Genomic DNA, 22,404 nt, shown 5'->3' with positions numbered 1-22,404 from the left:
CTCCCGGGGTCCACCACATATAAAGGAGGTGGCGGAGTTAACTTTGAACACTGTGCGTTTACAAACTGTGGGTGATACCTCCTACATAGTATACCTTTAAGTAGAATCCACATTAGCAAGGGTCATAAGATTTCCTGGACATAAGCAATTCTGAAAGATTCCAAAGCTTTATAAAACACCTTTTGTGAAGTTTGTTTTCTGGCTGTTGTAAATATAATAACATTTTAGGCGGGCTGTTCTTTTACTTTTTTAGTTGCGTGACTAAAGCTGAAAGGGTTTATGTTATTCTTTATTTATAACTAAACTAATCTGTCCCTGACATATTGCAGCTGACATTTATAAACTTAACTATTTTCATGTTTGATTCAATTCTTTTGTGCAGTGTTAAGCTTGTTGCAGCACGGACCCAGTTTCAAAATAATCTCAACTTATCTTTATGAGCATAACCATGCAGACACACAGATACTATATTGTCACACACACACACACACACACACACACACACACACACACACACACACACACACACACACACACCTGTGGGTGATTTCCCCTGCGCTCCAGGAGAGAGTGGACCGTTGCTGAAGGTTGTTAGGCTCTCTCTCCTCGGGCCAGGTTTGAGGTTCCCATAGTATCGATTGACCAAGATCTGCCGCAGAGCTTCGCCCTATTAGTGAAAATGTACGTTAGGAGATAAAGTCTAATTAAGGTTACCTTGTGACAGAAATGGAGCTGGAACCCAAGGGCAGTGAGACTTTGCTAATGTAGCAGTACAAGACCAGAAAATGAATGCAAGAATACACTTATAGTTGGAAGTTCAAAAGCCAACAAAACAAAAAGTTACAATGTTACATGAACACCTGTGGTAAAAATGGATTTTTGAATTAATTTTAGAGATGCTCAAGGCAATTAAATTAAAAAGAAATACTGCAGTTGTAGAGAAATGTTGTATAAATAGAAATAATATAAAGCAAATACATCAACTTAGTTACACAAAAAAGAAGAGGAAGTTTGCCATAGCACTGACGGCTAATCTTAAGAAGATATTCAACACACAGCATATTCGTATTTCATTGTGTCCTCTCCGATCTCATCATATGCTGACTGTCAGTGTCCTCATATTGGTTTGATGTAAATCAGCTCAGTGCAATCACCTACACATGCCACAAGACGTCAAAGAAGAGATGAACACCCAAAGTTAATGCCCATCCGTTGGTGTGCCACACGTTACATATAGTATAACTGACAGGGGAGTGAGTGAGTGAGTGAGTGCCATGCTGTGGAAGCAGTGTGACTGTGAGGGCATCACAACAGTCAGTCAGTTGTCAACCATCAATGGAGGCCTGGACCAGACCACAGCAAACCAAACTCAGTACCTACCCTCCTTTGATCCTCCAGTTGCTTCTGTGGCTGGTTGGGATCAAGCTCCTTAAAAGGTGAGGTGAGTTAGCAGAAAGCAATAAAATATAAATTAAAAAAAAAGGTCGGAAAGGAAATTTTGGGAAGAAATTAGAAAAAAAATAGGGTGTTAATACAGTGCAAATTAGTTACTTTAATAGCATGCAGGAAATTGGGTGCAAATGAGATCATGCAGTTAAGAGGGAAGTGGTTGTGTCAGGGAAGATGTTGGGTCAAAGTCATGCAAGGCTTAATGCAAGGAAGGACTGATATTCATTCAAAAACAGCATATACCTACATAACCCTTTCACGCATAGTGGTCACTACAGTGGACAGCTATTCAAACGCCATTTCCGTGCATATGCATGATGGTTTAATTGCACATCAGCCATTTTAACATCAAGTAACACCTAATGAGTAATACAGTTGTGAAATTTTGTGAAGTATTGATTGTCTGCTGGGAGGAAATTATTACTGTCCTGTGTTTCCAGCTATGTTTCAACTACAATTAATACTATTAAAGTGACTTTGTTTTCTTGAAAATAGTTATCTGCAGTAACTGTTTTGGCAGACTCAGATGCCCACTCTTGGCAGTCCAGTGTGTGAAATTTCAAACATTTTAGTCTTTGCCCCGCGGTGCCACCCTAATTATTTTACACTCACAGAGGCAAAAATGCCCAAATTATTTACATAACAGAGAATGACAAGCTGTCAGAGGGGGAGAAACACAAGCCATGAGAATGAGAAAAAAAAAAAGAAGAAAAAAAAAATAAAAAATAAAAAAAAATAAGCTCTGTCCAGGTTACATAATGGAGCTGTGAGCTACTGGCACACACTGCAAGCACCAATCTGGCATGGAAAAACACCTCACCCATGACTTCAACCCCCCAACCCCCACTGAGAGAAGGTTAGGAAACTGGATTTTGCTCAAAAACCAAGAGGTGGAAGGAAAGATGAATGAAAGGCAGGAGGGAGAGAGGGAAGAACAGATGAGTGGACAAGCTGCAGGCGGTTAACATACAAGGGCCGATATATGCAGCATAATCCAAGTTGCACAGAGGTAGCGATATGGGGGGCCCTCAAAAGAGGCGATGTAACAATTGGGATGGGATGTGACTCTTATCTATTTAGATAAAGAGATGTTTGAGACCGAACACAAGTGTAATGGGATGAAGTTCGTATATAAATATGAGGGGTCTTAAACACACCTCGGCAGGGACTTCAGGCTCGGGCGGAGGTGCCAGCTGATTGGAAATAAAAGGATGATGTTAGTCAGAGTTTGAAGATGTTGAATTAGTTATGTTGCTTCTGCATCCAAAGAGTAGCTCCCGACTCTATCTCTTGTCCCTAAAGAACTCCTGCATCTATCTATATTTGGCCTTGTACTGCTCACTGAGATTGCCAGTCACATGCACAACTGCATATCATAAATGTGCGTGACTAAAAGAGCCAGGGGCAGAGAGAAAGCGGACAAAAACATGTTGCTCTCTGAGACCTTGGTGATAATGGATTGCTTACAGTATGTAGGAGTCATTGTATTTCAGCGTGTCCCGTGCTTTGTGTTTTAGGCTAGGCTTATAGGACTGTATGGATGAAAAGCAGCATTACCCTATAGCAGCATGAAAGCAGAGATCTGTTTTGTACTTCATCACACTGCTACACTGTGGTATGTTTAGTATTGTGTGATTCACTGTTAACCTACTACCTAGTGTTGCTGCCTGCACTCTACATGTCAAGAAAGGCAGGGGCCAATGAAAGCAAAAATATGCATACTCACCTGTGTGCCAATATGTACATTCATCTCAGTTTGCTTATTGGTTGCTATAAAGTTCACGTGAGAATCATTTGTGATCCAGCAGATTTTTGACATGGTGGTACCACATCGGGGAATACAGTTCAGTTTAACTACTTACATATTTGACAAGGACATATTGGATAGTTTGTTTAAACAAAAAACAAAAGTGACAACAGTAGTAGAAATAAAAGTAAAGGACCTCATCACCAAATGTCATTTTTTTCCCTGAATCTGATTAAGACGAACAACTTATCCTTGAACAATAAATATTGGCTTGTATGGCAAGAGTTGCATGGGTTATAAAAACAACTAATTTTTAGTAGATTTGCCAAACTACTGGAACCAACAAAACAGGTCCCTAAATTCATAAAATTTAATTTAAAATGAAATAAAATAATAAAATTAAATTTCATGATAACCTACAAAGCATACAGATATACATTTTCCAAATGTTCAGGAAAGTAAACAACTTAAAGTTTATAACGAATACGTATATACATACACACACTAAAAAAACTCGCTGCAGAGAGGGCAGCAGATGTCAGAAACTAAATAACAATCATGCAACCTAACAATATGTCTCCCTTTGTAACCTAGTCATGCTGGTTTATGGTGATTCATTGTGCAACTGGACAGGAATTTCCCTATATCAATCCCCCTTTTACGCCAACACATTGATTTCCACAGTAAAATGGTGATGTATCACGCATGCAAAACAAGCTATAGTCAACACCATCACTCCCCGTCTTCTACTTCAGTTCGAAATTTAACTGCTGATGGAACATGATAACCATCATGTGTAATCTGACCTAATTTCCTATGGTAACCACTGTCAACAGCTTGCCTGTAATCTTTTTGCATGCATAAAAATATGCATCAACTGGACCGCTTGATCCCATAATTGTCAGCATCAGTTCCACTTGTTATGTGTGATAAAACCTCCATAGACAAATAAACACAATGAGATTCAGGGCATTTGCAGTAAGGTATGCAGTTACGTTTATATGATCTTACTGATCAGAAAAACCTGTATAATTCTCTGGGAACGTGCACCTTCCGCGAGGGCTGCTAGTCAAACAATCCCTCTGTTTACAATAATATAACTACAATAAGGGCCTCCCCATATTACAAAGCAGCCAGACACAATGAGCACTGCATAACCTCACCTCAATGGGAAGTCATAATCATAGAAAACAAGTCTTCAGGGAAAAGGCCAGAAGCACGGTTTTGTATAGCACTCTGCTGACAATATAAAATTGGCCTGTAACAGAGGCAGACCTCAAACAGTTAACATGTGTTATGCTGGCTGAAATGCACACTCACCACCCAAAGTAAATCCCCAACTTTCCCATGCCTCCCCCTCCCCACCAGTCTACCCTACCCTGCCAGCCTACATGTGGGTCGAGGTGCATCATTGCCACAGTCTCCAGGGAGATATCTCTGCTGCACTTTTATTACTAATTACCACTGAAAGTCACACATCAGTGGAGAGCTGAAAATTCCAGGAAAACTGAGGAAAAAAGGGAAAGAAAATTGTTGGCTCTTATGTAACTGCTTCCTGAGAGCTGGCTGGAGCTCAACAATCGTGCAGCATTAAGTTACTGGCAAAGTGCTGTGGGCTGCTGAGGCACGTATGCAGCTCCCCCTGTTGACCAAGAAAAAAAACAAAAAACAGCCCAGTGTCTCCTGACTTCACCCACAGTAACAGGCAGGAGGATAAACCAGGACAAGCAGAGTCTATCTGAGGGCAGTTTGTAAGAGTTAGTGATGGGAGTGGCAGCAGGAGAAGTTGCACACTGGCAAAGTAAGACAAGACAAGACAGTAGAGAAGAAAAAAGCATGGCTGAGAAAGTGAAAGTAAAATAGACAAAAACAATAATATCTGTCAAAGGGGTGGCCAGAAGAACGCATGAGGTAAAAAGAGAAAACAGTAATCTAGAAATCTCTAGCTAAACAAATAGTAAATGGTCAGAATGATGAGGAGAAAAACACAGACAGACGGAGAGCTTGAGAAACACACACATCACAGCAAAGATATGTTCCCTTATATAATCCATACTACATGTGTGGATTACATGCCGACCGTATTACATCACCAGAATAAGACAGAGACACAATCTCCATCTGACCTCTTCAACCTCCCACAGTCTCACTAACAAAGAAGTTCACATGTACGTGAAGGAAAGAGAAACACACGCAATGAATGATATGATTGGATATGACAATGCGGGTGGCAGGCCGGTTATGCCTCGCTTTCCCCAGACTCGCATTTTATCACATTTCTATTTCGGGAAGAATGAGATAACCTCAGCTAATGGGTGAAACGTCGCTCTGCTTCATCCTGCTCTCTCATCTCTCACACACACACACACACACACACACACACACACACACACACACACACACAGACACACGCAGACACACGCACACGCACGTGAAAGTAACAGCTGCACTCATTCGGAGAGACCTTTGAGTGGGAATTGGGTGTGTCATGGTTAAGGTCAGAGAGCAGCAGCGGGCTAAACACTGAGGTTACATAACAGCTACCATGGCAGTTTATCTTGCTCCTACTAAGAGGAAGTTGGGGTTTTGGCCTGTCTTCCATCTGAATGATTTCAATACACATGCTGTCAGCTGACAGTCAGGGCCAGGGCACTGTATGCTTTTGTGGTTTATATAAGTGTCTGCATGAATGACATACAGCATGTGCCTAGGAGTGAGGGAGTATGCGTACATTCTTAAGATGCATAGGAGTTGATGAGACAAAGGAACAGCCCTGTTTTGTGAGAGGGTTAGGGGATTTCCATTGCAACAGGACCAAGCGCCATGTATAAGGAGGGAGGGAAGGAGGGAAAATAATACAGAGACATAACAGAGAAACTGAGCATATCACTTCCTGGCAACTCTGGAAAGACCCTTTCCGACAATTTCTCCATTTCCCAACTAACATGTTTACTTCCCTTGCGCTCACCACACTCTTGATTAAGTGACTAGTGTACCGTTTTCAGTGTTATTTTCCTGCTGGCACAGATTATCCTGCTCTGACACTGTGTGCTTTCAGCTTTGAAAAATTTACTGATTTCAAGAGAAGCTGCCAAGAAGAATATACACATTAATATGTGCTGTCCCAAATAAAGTCAGTAAAACTATCCCAACACAAGGTCCACTTACTGTTCTCCAGAGCATTCAACCACATTAGACAGTCCTAATCAGTGGATGGAGTTTGCTCAGTTGTCATGGAGATTACTCTGTCGATATGAGAGTTTACCAGCCGCTATGATTTTCTCATTAGCAACTTTAGGACTTCTCATCTAAAAAGCGTAAGAAAAAAAGCTAGCAAGTGGACTTTTAACTTGTGACAAACTACTAGTTCCAGGGTCAAAAAAGGACTTTGATACTGAACTTTAAGCCAACATGGACAAGATGTCCTTAACGTACCATTAATTAAATTATAACAGCTACTGAGCTTACATGTCAGCTCAAATCTGCTGATGAAGACCTTGTGATACTATTGAAAGCTCCAGAAAAAAAAATGTAGCAGACCTCGAATTAGTACAGTTTAGGAATTATAAACAAAGTAACTAAGTAAGTGCTTTACAATAAAAACAACAGTTTAAAGAGCAGAGCAAAAGAAATATAAAATGCTCATAATATGAAAAACAGAAAACAGTAGAAGCAATAAAAGCAAAGTAAAAAAGAAGAAGAGTGAAATGGCAAAAGGACCTGATCAAACTATAAAAAAAGACCTCACATAAGTGTGAGTTTTAAGAACAGATTTTAAAAAAGGGCACTAAGTTGGTTACACTTCAGGCAATACATTTTAACGCTGACAGGCCCAGAATGAAAAGGTTTGGCCACCCCTGGCAACCATTAAGTAGTTGAAAAAACGTGAAAAATGTGTATCATGTGTTCTTGTCTTCTAGAAATGCTCAAAAGATCAGTGGCTATCATGAGTAAGCTAAAGGAGAGGTGGATTGACTTCTGGTCTGAATAAAAAGAACGGCAGCGGCCCACATGAGAGGTAACTGAAAAACGACAGTTTGGTGGGTAAATAGGACATGCATAGAACCTCAAAATCCCATTGATACCCCTTTCCTCTGCAAATCTCACAATTTCAAACTGCTGCTGAAAACGGGCAAATCTGAACAAAGCTAAAAGATGACGTCAACTTCTCAATTCCTCATTTGGCTCTCCCTTCCATCTTAGTAACGCCCCAAAATTTACATAGGCCACTAACTGATCTGAAGTCTTCTAAATCTAGGTCGCGCAAATCTCAGACACTTTTTACATTGTTCGCCTGCTCTTGCATTACTAAATTCACTTCTGATCCTTTTTTATGCGAGAAATCGCCTATATAAAGCTCAAATATGGGCCGTTTTACAAAAATTGATGGCTAATTGCAAATTTAGTACGACTGTTTCGGAGTTCAGCAGCCCCACAGTATGCCGTGACAGCGGCGCGGTGCTTGCTCGGATCGCTGGCTTTCTGCCTGGACTGTCAGACCCCGCTGCACGCTGGCTGGAGCTCTCTCAGGACATACGGAATACTGGCCCAGAGAAAAGCGGACAATTGAGCGGGACATGTGGATTTAAATCAGTGGCGCAGTGGACTCGCAATCCAACATGGATCCTCAGAGAACGGTGTCGAAAGCATTGGTGTGTGCGCAACACACAGGAGGATGAATAGACTGTAACGAAACTCTGTATCTGGTGTGTGTGTGTGTGTGTGTGTGTGTGTGTGTGGTGGCGGGGGAGGGCGGGGACATGGGCACACAGGGGAACGTGTATGTGTGTGTGTGTGTGTGTGTGTGTGTGCTAAGCTCAACCAATCAGCGTGCAGCTCATCTAAATATTCACAAGCAGGCCATATAAAAGGCAAAAAAGCTCTCGTTTCAGTCCACTCCCATTTAACAGGGTAACATTAGGGCAAAAAAAAAACAGCAAACGAGACATTTTCAGCCCAACCAATGTTACATACCCTATTAGGAGACCTTAAGGAACAGTGTAAAATACCGTATATAACCATTCTATTACCCCTTTAAAAAATATCACTTGAAACTGAAACAAAACTAATATCTTAACTAAATGTTTCGGAAACAAACATCCTACAAACTATGAATAGATTTGTGTAGGATAGGTCCCATCCTATATTAGTCACCAGTGACATGTGAGATATGGTTCCTTTGTATACACACTCATAATCCCCATGACATCTACCCCCTGTCACAAACAGAAAGGAGAACCCTGTTTTATTCACTACTTTAAGGCCACAGGTCAACGCCACACAAATATTTTTTTCAATGACATGCACATCACTCCACACACAGATTTGCATAAAGATGGGCATCGGCCAGCTTTTTGACGCGCAGCATTTTTTCAAATGCAGCGCTGCCTTCCTGGGTTGCTTTGCGGGCGCATTAAAGTCGCTCGATGTCACCCATAGGAATAAAGTGGAGCGCGGTGCGACAGAAATGCAGCGTAACTTAGTCCATGTGTCAAAGCCTATATAAACATTTTCCAAAAGTGCCATTATCAGTTTATTGACTCCATTATGCATGGTGATGCACCCCTGGTTGTCTCATGTCACACAACTATCTGACTCTTTAACAATCTGCAAATAATGAGGCTGACCAGTTCACTGGTACCCTGGAAATCCAGAGTTCTCACGAGAGAACAATTTGAATTTGCTCAGCAAGTCACTCTGGCATTCAGTAATGATGCTCATTAACTATGCCCTTGTAGCCAAGCTGCACCAATCACATCGGTGTATCTGATATAGGCGGGCCAGAACAGATGACGAAAGTTTAAGCTCAGCTGGTTGCTAAGCGTATGGGGCTCTGGATACGTCACCCTGTGTATTGTTGTGATTGGTCAAAGTGTTATCCAATTGCGTGTAGTGAGATTTTCAAATGCATGCTTGGTGCCACCTCTCAAGTTGGGCCATTTTCATTTCTCAGTGCCAGACCCTTAATCTTTCGGATTTGTGTCTGGATTTCCAGGCTAGCTCACTGGAGAATCTACAGGTAAATACTCAAGATGTCCTATAAACACATCCCACCTGCACATGTATTGTGTTAGTCTTTATTTTCTTCTGTTTGACCTTTCTTTTAAAATGTGCAAATAAACATTAACATATTGCTGATTCACCGTCTTTTTCAGTTGAGCGCCATGAGGACAGTTGGCAGCGAGTAGCATGGACTAGGTCATTGGAGCCGCAGGCTTTATGCTTTCCTATTAAACCTTCCATCTATGCAGCTCATGTACAACATGTAAAAAATGACAAATAATTACTATGATCTTAATATACAAATATACTATATTATTACAGCTTCTACACCAGAGCCATCACTGAACTGAACTCCACAAAACAACATCCCCCTCAACATAATGTCATATCTTTGTATTAGTTATTCATTTTTGTATTATTATTTTATGTTTCATATTTTAGGCTTTTCTCTAATATTGTCTTCTTAATGGGACAGGCGTATGAAGAAAGAAGATTCCAAATGGTTGTTACAACGTGAACAAAGTATGTGACGGTGTTCTGATCAAAAGAAAGAAAGACAAAAAGATCACCCTCTGTCCCATCACGGAAATCCCAGGGCCCAAAAGTCCCACACAATTTGTGATGAGCAATCTTAGCTGCATATAAGTGCTGTAATAGGCAATCTGAAGAATTGTTCTGTTACAAACAAAATTAATAAAGCCGGTGAAATAGATTTACAATAGAACATCTAAAAATTGGTTGGTAAAATGCAACAATGTTGTATGCCTGCATTCTCCAGAATGTATAGTAAAACCGTATTCTTCTAAAAAGGAGTGCCTTTCTTCCTAAAAGAGTGCACTCCAATACAGTAAGTAATAAGTAAGTAAGTACACGGCCATATACAGACACAACAGACAAGCATAATGTGAGCTAGACATGCTAGCAGTATGCTACACTTTAACATGGAGATCAGGAGCAACTCTTACAGGCACAAAACAGGAAGGGATGGACAGAGCTACCGACAGGTGTCACAGATGAGAATGTGATGCTAGAAAGTCTACTTGCAGCACAAGCATGTCTATGTTGTTATTGGGAGACAAATCAAATGTACATCACAATAGTAAGTAAAATGATCAACCTCAGCCACATCCATTTCATCATCAAAGGCAATCAGCTGTAAGAGAAAAAGTATAGGGGGCAGAGTTAGTAGAGCTATGTTAGTGAGTTAAAGCTCCATCACGTGTGTGCAAATGTAAAGCCTGTCACAAACACACACACACACACACACACACACACACACACACACACACGCAGCATGTCAAGTTACGTAGTGAAAACTCGTCATGAGAATAAACCTTAGGGCTGATCTTGTTTTTAATGTGTTTTTCCTACACACACACACTCAGCTGTACATGAGCCCTATAGCCAATATGCAGAAGTCACAAGGGCATGCTCCCTCACTGGATCCCCACCTGTCACCACTGCCAATTACAGTACATTAAAAAATTGAACAAGGGTCTCTGCAGTGGTGAACCTTTGATTTCCCTGTGACACTTGGTACACTATGTTGCAAACACAGCTTTGGATTCTGTAATGGCTAAAAATAGATCTACAGATTTAAAAGCTTTGCAAAAATGTGTGATCATGTTGTTCTGCCTGCTTACAGGTGCATATGCTAATGCATACAGGACAACTCCTGTCTTACTATCTGTCGTCTATATCATATCTGTATTTATAATTCAACACAGTATATTATTGAGCTCTAATTTTGTCTTTGAATTCTATTTTACTTGGCTGTCAGTGCTTGTCATCTTTGTAACATAAAAAGGCGTATGTTTTTCAATTATGTTTATGTTCAGCATGCTTGTAGATTTAATAGAGCTCTGTGGTTTATGTGCTAAGGAGTGACTCATAAAGCAAGGCTGATCTTAAAAGGTACCCTGTGAATTTTTTTGTTGTTGTAAACAAAGTTACTGTGTATTTCCATACAGTGTTTTTTACCAAAACACAGTGTTTAGACTTTGAACAAACATTTTAAATGCTTTTCCCTCCCACGCTTTTTGTAAATCACTGAAACCTGCCCAGTTAACATCCATGTTTACTATAGCAGTCTTCTTCTTCCCTTTCTTTTGCCTTTTACCATCACCAACGTTTGGCAGTGCCTTTTGCACATGCATGAGATAAAAAACAGAGCAGGGACTTACTCATAAAAGACATGCTCCATAGCGCTATAGTGGTCAGAAATTCCACAGAGTACCTTTAAAATATACAACTGTACCAGCCATTGAATCAAAATATGAAAATAATGCCTTCAATTTCATGTATCAAAAAGCTAAATTCCAGTGGTCGGTTGACATACTGCTATTGTTGTTAAAACAAGGTGACAGAGTTGAAGCAATCAATTAAAGATTAGTTTCATTAGTAGCCAATGATGTCATTAGTAACTGATGGATGTTGTGTAAAATGTTTGAGTGAGAGTGTGGAACCATGTGTGATGTTAATAGTATTAATGTTAATATGCGTTACTTCAATCATTTGGATCTATTGTTTGATAAGGTATTAAGGGAAGAAGGCAAACAGGTAATCAATTTTGTATTTAATATGTGCCAGTGTTTGCCAAACATAAAAGGAGACGTGACACAGAGCATTCATAAACTGCCTAGCTGCAGCCAGGGATTTTAAATAAAAGACTTGATTTCCAGCGTGCTATACAGGCTCCAGAGGCAACTAAGGAGAGCTCAGCCTCTTTTATTTTACAGGGTTTTTTTATGTTATGTTGTCCAGTACCTTTGCTGCAGTGGGACAGGGAAACTGTATCCTGAGTCATTAAAAGTGTTTTATCTCATGTGTTGGTGAATCTTGGGCATGACTACAATCAGATCATGAAAAAAAGGAACACAGAGTATGTACCTTTTCCCCATAGCCCCGGTCTTTTGTCATCATTTCCCTCAGTGTCTGCAGTACTTTGATGCACAGACGCTCCTCATTCTCCTCCAGCAACTGCTTGGTGTGTTTGATCAATCTGGTCAGGAAAAGAGATGGAAAAATGAGTGCAATCCATACAAATGGATTGATGAGAGCCGCATTTTTCCAACCATCTAACTCTGAACACTGAATGCATCTCAACTCCTATGACCCCATAACACATTATTTTGGCCAATTGCTATTATACAATATACCTCCTTGTAACCCAAAATAACAGATTTGGAGGCTAAGGGCCTGACAGCACACTTAAATGAATGAAATTGACAGAAAAATTCAGAGTGCATTAGGAAAACCTCCACTCCAACACCAGGGAGATGTTTTTGAGCTCTCAGAGACCTATAGAGAGCCTAGTGATTAACATAGCTAATGAGGGTTGATACACATTTCCACAAACTGCTGTACTCCAGCCAAGTAGTGTAATCCCTACAAAAACAACAAAAGCTCTATGAGGCCTGCCAGGTTCCTGTAATCCAAACTGAGTTTATGGTTAAAAGGAAAGTGAATGTATCCACTACAGTGAACGGGTTGCTTAAATCCTTTTTTGGGTCAAAATTACTTTACTATTGGGCAATTTGGTTTGAAAAGTCACCAGGATTTCTGGTGCACTCATAGTAGAAATCTCAATGTCCAGGACCTCTAAGTTGCACGCAAAACAGAAATGAATTAGCAAATAGTTTTGTTGTCAAATTAAACCCAAAGAACAAACAAAAAATTATCCAAATATGGGTGCTGGATAGCCCAGTTCAGCATCTCAGTTAGCACTTCCTCCGAGAATATCGCACCCCAAAATAAACTGGCAGAATAAAACTCCACCATGGGCCTAATTCCAACCTTTAGACTTACTTTGATATGAATCCTCCACTTTCACATTTCTTGCGAGCTTCTGTGTTCTCAGGGAAGAGAAGCTCTGGACGATGCAGGACATCCACCAGCACTGAGTGCTCAGCTTGGACCAGCGGCCTCAGTCGGTCCTCCAGCGCTGACACTATGTCCTACAAAGCATAGGGACATACAGAGCTTAGACATCACCTGAAACTGCTGTTTTACCACAACACTTGCATATGCAATATGTAGCTTCTATAAATGATTTATGATTGTATGGTGATTTTAGTACTGTGTCAACTTTCAAGTGAGTGGCAAACAAAAAGGCTATTATTAGGAAGTGAAAAAAATGATGTGTTGAAGCATACTTTCTAAGAAATGCTGTTCCCTAAATAAAGGCAAGACAGAAATCGAAAGGAAAACATCGTGGGAACCACATTACTCTTTGCCTGGGAATGGATTGGTAAAAAATCCCAAACAACTTAAAGGTCCCATGACATGGTGCTCTTTGGATGCTTTTATATAGACCTTAGTGGTCCCCTAATACTGTATCTGAAGTCTCTTTTATATAGACCTTAGTGGTCCCCTAATACTGTATCTGAAGTCTCTTTTATATAGACCTTAGTGGTCCCCTAATACTGTATCTGAAGTCTCTTTTATATAGGCCTTAGTGGTCCCCTAATACTGTATCTGAAGTCTCTTTTATATAGGCCTTAGCGGTCCCCTAATACTGTATCTGAAGTCTCTTTTATATAGACCTTAGTGGTCCCCTAATACTGTATCTGAAGTCCCAAGTACTGTATTCCCAAAATTCAGCCTTGGTGCAGAATTACAGCCACTAGAGCCAGTCCCACAATGAGCTTTCCTTAGTATGTGCTATTTCTGTGTCTGTAGCTATTGAGGAGGAGAGAGGGGGGGGCAAGGTGGAGGGTGGGGATGTGGCCTTGACCAACTGCCACTTTGCTCGTTTGAAAGCCATGATGTCTCTGGGCGGGCAAAGCAGAGAAAGGGGAGGTAATCTTGCTCCTTATGATTTCATAAGGAGCAAGATTCCAGATCGGCCCATCTGAGCTTTCATTTTCTCAAAGGCAGAGCAGGATAGCCAGGGCTCGGTTTACACCTATCGCCATTTCTAGCCACTGAGGGACCATAGGCAGGCTGGGGGAACTCATAATAATGTTAAAAAACCTCATCAAGTGAAATGTTCATGCCATGGGACCTTTAAGAAACTATGAAAATATTATGACTAGGTTGGTCTCATAATTAGAAAGCTATGCTCACCACAATACCACCATCATAGTCAGAATCAGGTTTATTGCCAAAGTAAGTTACACGTACAAGGAATTTTCCATGGTGGTTGGTACATTCATAAACAAACAAACATATTAAACATTAATATGAACTAAACAATAAATGCAGAAAAACGAATACAAAATAACTGTTTAACCTAAGAAAAAGGAGGCAGGTCTCATAATTGGATTTTTTTTATTTCATTAAAAATAAAGTGTAGTTTTCAGCCACTCCCTTACGATATATATCCTGTTGTATATAGAGAACAGTTGAACTGAACCAGACAGGTCAAAGATTTTTCAGACTTCCAGTGAATACTGAGTCATGTGTTACAAGAAATTAGGGTGTAGCAGCTTGGCCTATGACTAAAAACTACAAAATGCATTTCCTGCAGAAAATGTGTGGGAATGCTGAACAGCTGAATTGCTAAAGCTAAACTGGATGAATAGCTTAACTCCGTAAGAAGAAGTTGAAGTAGTGAGAATAGTTGAAAAAGTGGAAATCGGTTTAATAAGTATGAATTTCATTAAAAAGTTGAATAACAACACTAATGTATAAAAGAATTTATCTGAATTCTTTAACTGAAATTTAACTGAAATTATGAATAAGTATGGAAGACTTACAAATGCTGTGAGAAACATTGATGAAAAGGCAGAAATATGGAACAAATTGCTTGAAAAATCTCAAATGCATTGTACTACACTGCTGAAAAACTTGGAAGTTGGAAGCTGAACTGCACATAAGTTAAGAGCTGAAATACATTTGTAGAAAAGCTGGAAGCTAAACTGTAATACAGTCAAAAGTGGAAGTTTCAATGAATTGACTAAAAAGACTTCTTATCAGCCATATCCATTGCATAGAACAAACAAGCAGAAAGAGAGAAAGAGACACAGAGAAAGAGAAGAAAGAGAGGAAACGGAGGAGAGAAGGAAAGAAGAGAAAGAGAGGAAAGATAGGAGAGGAAAAAGAGAGGAAAGATAGAAGGAGAGGAAAAAAAGAGGAAAAAAGAGAAAAAAAAGGAACTTTTAAATGCTATATATTAAAGTGACCAGATTTCTAGGTGGGTCCATGGGCATGCTCTCCTGTAAGAAAATTTTGTCTACTTTAACGTTTAAATGCATCAATCTGGTGCACTTTGGAAAGTAATTCAGAGCTTAGACTTGATTATTCTTATCTATGGATGGACATATTTGTGCTGTAGCCTGAACTATTTTGCACTTCAGAATTATAACCATGCACACACAGGTGGAATAGTTTTTTCTTCATATTTTTCCATTAATGTCACTAGTAAGCATACCAGTAGAAATATGTATTCATATTTGTAAGTGGATAAGTAAGTGGGCTTATCTGGAATCTGGCAATATAATAACCATTATGGGTATATATAGTGGGATACACTGGCTAAGCAATTAACAAAAATATCTGTGCTGACAAATAGTTTACATGAGAATACATTATAATTTTGGCCCTTTGGCTGAGTCTGTCAGAGGAAGAGAAGGAGTGTGGTTGTGAAGAAGTTGGTAATTTCATGGCGCAGATTAACACTTTTGCATGCACTATATCCGTGTCATATTCTCATTAGGGGCCGAGCCCTCCTAAAAGGTCTGATCCTAGAATCGCCCCTGCTGCTACTTCATACTTGTACTCCACCTCAGAGGGAAATGTAATGTTTACTGCACTACATTTATCTGACAGCTTTTGCTTTATTGCTTCACGCTGGGCTTGTTTCTGCAACAGCTCATTGAGTATCAGATGCAATTAAAACTATTGAGCAAATATTTTCCTTTGACATTGGTCCAGTATTAAACGAGATCGCTGCAGTCTGCAACGGCGAAACAAGCTACAATGTAAGTTAATAGGACGTCAATTGTCCAGCCTGTATTTACGTTCATAAAAGTGCACGTTTTGCTGCTGAAAGGCTCAGATTAATATTCTAAGTGTCTGACAACATTATGGTAAGGATTTCTAAGGAGGTCGATCTTTCTGTTAAAGAGTAAGATCCTTTTTTAAAACAAAAGAAAGTCTGTGAAATTGCGTTCGCTAAACCCACCAGACTCCATGTAAATAAACAGTAATTTTAGCATCATAAAATGGGCATTCTATAACATATCTGAGCTCTGAGGCTTGCTCTGGCTGTCTTGAGCCTGTGCGTGTAGGGTGCACCACTATTTGATTCCAATTTCGGGTCTGTCAGTCACAGGGAAAACCGGGGACAGTCACTGTATGTACTGTATGTGTGGCTATGTGTCTGTCTGTCTGTCTGTCTGTCTGTCTGTCTGTCTGTGTGTGTGTGTGTGTGTGTGTGTGTGTGTGTGTGAATGGCTGTGTGTGTGTGTGTGTGTGTGTGTGTGTGTATATGTGTGTGTGCGTGTGTGTTTGGGGGTGTGTGTGTGTGTGTGTGTATGTTGTGTGTCTGTGTGTGTATGTTTGCATGTGTGTGTGACTGCGTATATGTGTGTGTGTGTGTGACTGCGTATATGTGTGTGTGTGTGTGAGAGATGTTCTGTTATGTTCATATTGAACTATCTGTAGTTCAGTCTGTCAAGGTTACTAATGTCATGGTTACCATGTTTTTGAACACAGTATGGAACGATTTGAGATTCCTTTAATCTTTAATCAGCTAATGATCATAGCACCTGCTGTTAATTTATCACCTGTGGCACGCTGCAGCTATTCAGAGACACAGAGCAAGCTCTCAAATAAAGGCTCAGACTGCAAAAACAATAAGGGATATCAGTCAAATGACGTAATCGTGACCACCACAAGGCCTTTGTGAACGTATCGATAAAAAATGTATGTGGATAAACTTAAAAATGTGGGCATATCAGCGATTTAAAAAAGTTAAAGGTATTGAGGTTTAATACCTGAGGTTTTTGTGAATGGTTTAAAGTTTGAATCACGTCTGTAGGTGAAATAATGTAGGAGGGGATACATTTTGAAGCAGAAGAGGATTTGAAGGATTTGAAGCATGCTCTCATTGAGTTTAATGTTAAAATAAAATGATTAAAAGCTTAATATTTAAAAATCATTAGCTGAAGGAGCTGAACATTTTAAAAGTTGAATGGGTTTAATAGCTGAACGTATGCAGAAGTTACAGAGAGCCAAAAAACGTACAGAATAATAAAAATAAAGAAAGAACCGAATAACAATAGTTGGAATGCTGCTAAATCAGCATTCCCACTAATTAGAAACCCCTTCTCCACTATTTTGATTGCATTCTTGGCATTTTACCAACAATCACACACACCACTTTTTATATGGTAGTATGGATACATTATTAAATAAATTAAAATGAAATGGAAAAAAGAATGAACTACTTATACTGTAATTTTAAGAAAGTAGTACAGCGTGTTATGCTACCGACCTGTAGCCTCTCAATGATGTTTCTGTAGTCTTTAGACGAAGTCAGGCAGGAGTCTCGTCTGGTGGTGTTCTTGGCAGATAGTCTCCAGCTGAGGATGCTCTTCTGCACAACATTATTGGACTTGACAAACAAGTTGTTCACCTGACTGTCCAAGTCCACCGGGATGGCAATGGCTCTGCTTTTAGCTGGGTGGAGTTAAGAATGTAGATATTTCTTTTTATTGCTTTTATCACGTGTCACAATGCTCTTTTCAAAATGTATAACAGTGATTGTTTTTTGTTAGCCCAGTATCTTACCCACGTCTGAGAGTACTTTAATGCAAGCCTCCACTGAAGCCTTCTGAACAGGGTTAAGCCAGTTACAGTGGTACACCCTGAAAACTCCCTGGAGCAGTTGCACAAATACTGGCTGACGAGTCTATAAGACAGAGAAAGCAAATTAAAAGAAAAAACACAATGAGAGCGAGAAGAGACTAAAACAAAGAACATACTGCATAGAATAGACAGAGGAGAAAAACTGTAAACAATAATTTAATAACAAAGTGACTAATGTGTTCCCTGACTAGGTTGAACTCATAACCCAATTTGTGCTAGAGACGTTAATGTGAGGATACTATAGCACCTATGGTGGAAGGTTCTACAGCTTTTGGTCCGGTAGGCCACCTGTTTATAATCATATGCAGTCCCAACACATCACACCAAACCAGTGTTTAGCAGAGAGTACAACTGGTTTCTACCACCATGATGAAAGAGTAATCTATCAGCTGGCCACAGCCCTAGAGTACAATAAATACCTCAGTTATCTTTCCAAGAATGGCGGCCTGTTGCAAGAGAAAGGAGGTTTGGACGTCATCATGTATAGGTAAACCTTAGCATGCATAATTCTCAGAATGTGCGAAGGCTTACATAACAGTAAATCAAGCATTACCAGGGCCAACTTAGAACAAAACAATTCTGCATAACAGGAAAACAGGGTGTCAAGTGAGCAACTGTATGTAATACAACACCACGTTACAGTTTGAGGGATTTGATCTATGAAGGGTAAGGTCATGATTTACTGGGAAAGTTGTGGGCGGAAGGACACCAAAACATCAAGGTCTAAGAAACGGAGTAACCACGTTGAGTGACTGCATCATCTGCACCATATCCCAGTAAAACCTTTTGCAACACACCAGATCTGGGAACAACAGAGTCTGTGTGCTGACTAAGCTTTGAAAATGTGAAAACCCACAGTGAATATATTTCTTAAAATTCAGAGCCTGTTGATTAACACCCAAGGGTTGGGAAACAATGTGTGGGAAAGTTACCATTACTTACATACAAACGGCGAGCCATCTATGCAGAGGGAAGAATCATATTTTATAGTATATATATATATATATATATATATATATATATATATATATATATATATATATATATATATATATATATATATATATATATATATGTGAGCAGGGTTTCTTTCTATCAAATAACTAAATTCAAGCATATACAGTACATGATGTATGGACTTTAAATGACAATTGCAACACTACTTGTATGTATGTATTTCAAATGTTATATTCCACAATCTACATTACCTGCAGGCTTGTGCTCTGGTCAGAGAAAGGAGAGCTAAAGAAACATGTGACAATGCTCATGACTGTCTCCGTTACATAACGCTCCAGCATGGTATCTGCATGCTTCCTGTCACTGGTGTTGTTGCACACCTAGGCAAGGACAGAAAAGATATTAGCATGACGCACAGCCACTGGATCACACTTCCTGCACATGGGTGGGTAACGGGTAATATTATGTTTATAGCATGTTGTGTTGACATAATCAACCAAACCCATGACATAATATGAAGCAGAATAGCACGCTCCCACTATACTATACACTCACATTGTCTGACTGATAACAGTCGGTCTTACTTTGAGATGTCAAATACATTGTGGCTTACCCTACAGATGTCCACCAGGAAGTTCTCAAACAGCTTCCACATATGGTTGGAGGTATAAATTTCCTTCATCTCCACCTCTGTGTCGACATAGCAGTGGTTCAGGAAGTTGATATAGGCAATCTTCACCTATTTGGGTCCCAAAAAAACTAAATTCAATAAGACATATTTGTGATGGGTGGACTGGTGATCCATGAACAGAAACTATCCCTCAAAACATACAACATGTGTTAGTTCCTCAGGATTTTAAACAGGGGCAGAACCTACAAAAAGGCAAGACACTTCAGTGAGCTAAAGTACACACACACACACACACACACATTACTATCAGTTTGTTTCAGTGCACAAAGATTCTGAATACTAAATAAGACACATTTTACCTATAAAATAAATAAAATTCAAGGCGCCCTGGTAGCGCATGTCATCCCCCTCTCCCACTTCCCGTCTTAAGCTGTTCTATCCAGTAGTCAATACAAGCCCCAAAAAAATCTTTAGAAAATCAATTAATAAAACTCATTATTCATACCTCAGGGATACAGTCTTCATGGGTGACGACCCGTACAATATCATCCAGGGGCAGCAGGGAGTTACACTTGATCTCAGTGTAGACGTTCTTGCCCTCGGTGCAGACCGCCAGCAGTTCCACCAAGTGAATGTGGTACATTAGAGGGCTGTTTTCATCCATGCGGTCCCGCTCTGAACGCATCATCTGGACTAGGGTCTGGAAGGAGGCACGGTCGTTGTAGAAGACGAGTACGTCCTCGCCAGAGTTCACCAGCTAAGTGAGGGAGATTCACAGTAGAGATTGCAGTCTCATTAACAAGAGATTACAGTACATCTGTCAGTTACCATTTCTGCCAGCATCACAAAACCTTAAAAAAAAAAAAAACATATTTCAATTAGTACTCTATCACCAACCTTTTCATTAATATTACTTTCTGCTTTATTTTGAATCACTATCTCCTCTTTAGTAGGTATTACTAGCGTTACAAATTTTCTATCTTCTGGTATTAAGATCATAGAACCGACCTCAGCCATGACAATGTCCTGACACTTCTTGATGAACTTATTCTCGGCCTTTACAATGGTCTGCAGGAACTTGAGATATTGGACATGTCGACCGTGCGTCTCAGTACAGTGGACAAAGTGCTGAACCACTCGTTCGTTGATCTCACTGCACAGCTGGAAATTATTCATGAAGATGTGCTGCATGGTGACTGCCTCTAGAATCTGAGAGGGTCGGAAAAAGGGGACGAAAAGGGGTCCGTGAAAATGAATAATGTGACGTGTGAATTTCAGATTTGTTTTTCTAAAAGATAGTATTTCGAAACTAAAAACTAGACCAACAAACCATCCCCCGTTTGAGTAAACCTGAGATGACTGTACTACTCACCCCTGGGTTGAGAAACAGGTTAATATGCTTGTGGAGAAGAGTCTGATTCGGCTGATTCCCTGCACAGAAATTCTGCAGGAACTCGTGAGCCAGTTTCATGATCTCCTCCATCCGGATATCCTCACCCTAATGCAGATAACATGACAAAGTATGGCTTTCTTTTTATTTAATTATTATTATATTATTATTAATGGGGAATTGCAATGGAATGTGTAAAAGCTTTGAAACGCTTTAAAGCTTCCTAATTATTATGCATGTGATACAATATTCAGCTGCAGTGTTGCACCTTCTCATAGGGGATCTGTAGGAGCTCCAGCACCACACTGTGAGCTCCCATGTTCCTCAGGAGCCTCTGCTGCTGTTTCTTACTCTTCTTCCCTGAACTCCCCTCCTTGACACACAGCTTACTGAGACGCAGCAGAATCTAAACACACAGCAGGAGGACTGTAATTGCAGGCAACACATCACAAACATGATTTTTTGAACATTTGATTAATGTACAAATTAGCATACCTCTTTTACAACCCGGTAGTTGTAACTACTGGTGCTTTCTGACTTCTTCTTGTCTGAACCAGGTGAGTCTCCCTGTTAAACAAGCAATAAGGAGATGAAGTCCTTTAAGTTATATAGCCTTCCTCTAATATAATCTATATTGGGGCACATTAGGCTTTTAATGATCTCTCTGTCTTCGTCTGTTCAACAAATGTTCTCGTACACTGTACCTTATTTTTGTTTTCAGACTCTGAAGGTCCATCTCCGTCCATCCCATCTTCTCCTTGCCTCTTATAAACCCACAGTTCAGACTTCTCTACAATAGAACGCAGCTGGTCCAGATCAGACTTGATCTGCTTGTAGTTATCTACATCTTGACTGGTCACCAGCAGCTGGACCTGCATTAAGGTGAAGAGTGTCAACAAGATTTGCAACAACTTAAACTTAATTTCAGAAAGCCTTACATTCCTCAATTATCAGTTTTGCACTTGATAAGGCCTACTTGTTTGAAGGCCATGAGGACCTCCTGCCTCTGGCTGAAGTGTCTGAAGAGCAGGTGAAGCGCTCCAGACACGAGAGGAGGGTAATCATGCATGGTCAGGTGCAGCAGGACTCTTAGGAATGTGCGACCACCGTGGTCATCCAGGTCCAGTGGAGTGTTCTCCTCACTAAAGAGTCGAATTGGAATGGAAATTATACAAACTTTATCTTGCTTTATCTTATCTCAAAATAGCTCAGGAAAGACTAGCAAGATATGGATTACCTTCCTCCAAAAATCCCCTCTGCCTGTTCTTCAATGTTCTCAAAGTCAAGATTTCCTAGGAGTTATTAAAATTTTTTTTAAAAATCTAAATTTCAAAGAAATTAATTTCAACATTTATAGGAGACAAAATGTTAAATTACGATAAAATTGATATAGCAGGAAAAGCAAAGGTGAAA

General features: G+C 39.9%; 1 protein-coding gene across 16 annotated transcripts in view; it reads right to left on the bottom strand.

Moving 5' to 3' along the window:
* The window catches only part of itpr1b (inositol 1,4,5-trisphosphate receptor, type 1b), a 98,633-nt gene that overhangs the window by 46,610 nt on the left and 29,619 nt on the right, over positions 1 to 22,404 (bottom strand). For 5 of the 16 annotated variants that reach the window (XM_078247764.1, XM_078247766.1, XM_078247771.1 and 2 more), the window contains 20 exons: positions 22,229 to 22,283; positions 21,968 to 22,133; positions 21,696 to 21,863; positions 21,487 to 21,558; positions 21,260 to 21,397; positions 20,974 to 21,099; positions 20,610 to 20,810; positions 20,107 to 20,358; positions 19,584 to 19,709; positions 19,222 to 19,350; positions 18,956 to 18,973; positions 18,433 to 18,459; positions 17,936 to 18,056; positions 17,640 to 17,824; positions 13,007 to 13,155; positions 12,089 to 12,200; positions 10,317 to 10,352; positions 2,607 to 2,642; positions 1,381 to 1,428; positions 538 to 667 (listed from right to left, as the gene is read on the bottom strand). In XM_078247764.1, coding sequence (XP_078103890.1) covers positions 538 to 667; positions 1,381 to 1,428; positions 2,607 to 2,642; positions 10,317 to 10,352; positions 12,089 to 12,200; positions 13,007 to 13,155; positions 17,640 to 17,824; positions 17,936 to 18,056; positions 18,433 to 18,459; positions 18,956 to 18,973; positions 19,222 to 19,350; positions 19,584 to 19,709; positions 20,107 to 20,358; positions 20,610 to 20,810; positions 20,974 to 21,099; positions 21,260 to 21,397; positions 21,487 to 21,558; positions 21,696 to 21,863; positions 21,968 to 22,133; positions 22,229 to 22,283 — 2,295 coding nt within the window. The remainder of the gene's footprint in view (positions 1 to 537; positions 668 to 1,380; positions 1,429 to 2,606; positions 2,643 to 10,316; positions 10,353 to 12,088; positions 12,201 to 13,006; positions 13,156 to 17,639; positions 17,825 to 17,935; positions 18,057 to 18,432; positions 18,460 to 18,955; positions 18,974 to 19,221; positions 19,351 to 19,583; positions 19,710 to 20,106; positions 20,359 to 20,609; positions 20,811 to 20,973; positions 21,100 to 21,259; positions 21,398 to 21,486; positions 21,559 to 21,695; positions 21,864 to 21,967; positions 22,134 to 22,228; positions 22,284 to 22,404) is intronic. The other 11 variants (XM_078247768.1, XM_078247767.1, XM_078247773.1 and 8 more) reach the window with 4 other exon arrangements.

This window comes from Sander vitreus, chromosome 4, assembly GCF_031162955.1.
Source record: "Sander vitreus isolate 19-12246 chromosome 4, sanVit1, whole genome shotgun sequence".
NCBI classification, from domain to species: domain Eukaryota; kingdom Metazoa; phylum Chordata; class Actinopteri; order Perciformes; family Percidae; genus Sander; species Sander vitreus.
The sequence above is the reverse complement of the archived record's forward strand: the minus strand, read 5'-3'. Positions and strand labels throughout refer to the sequence as shown.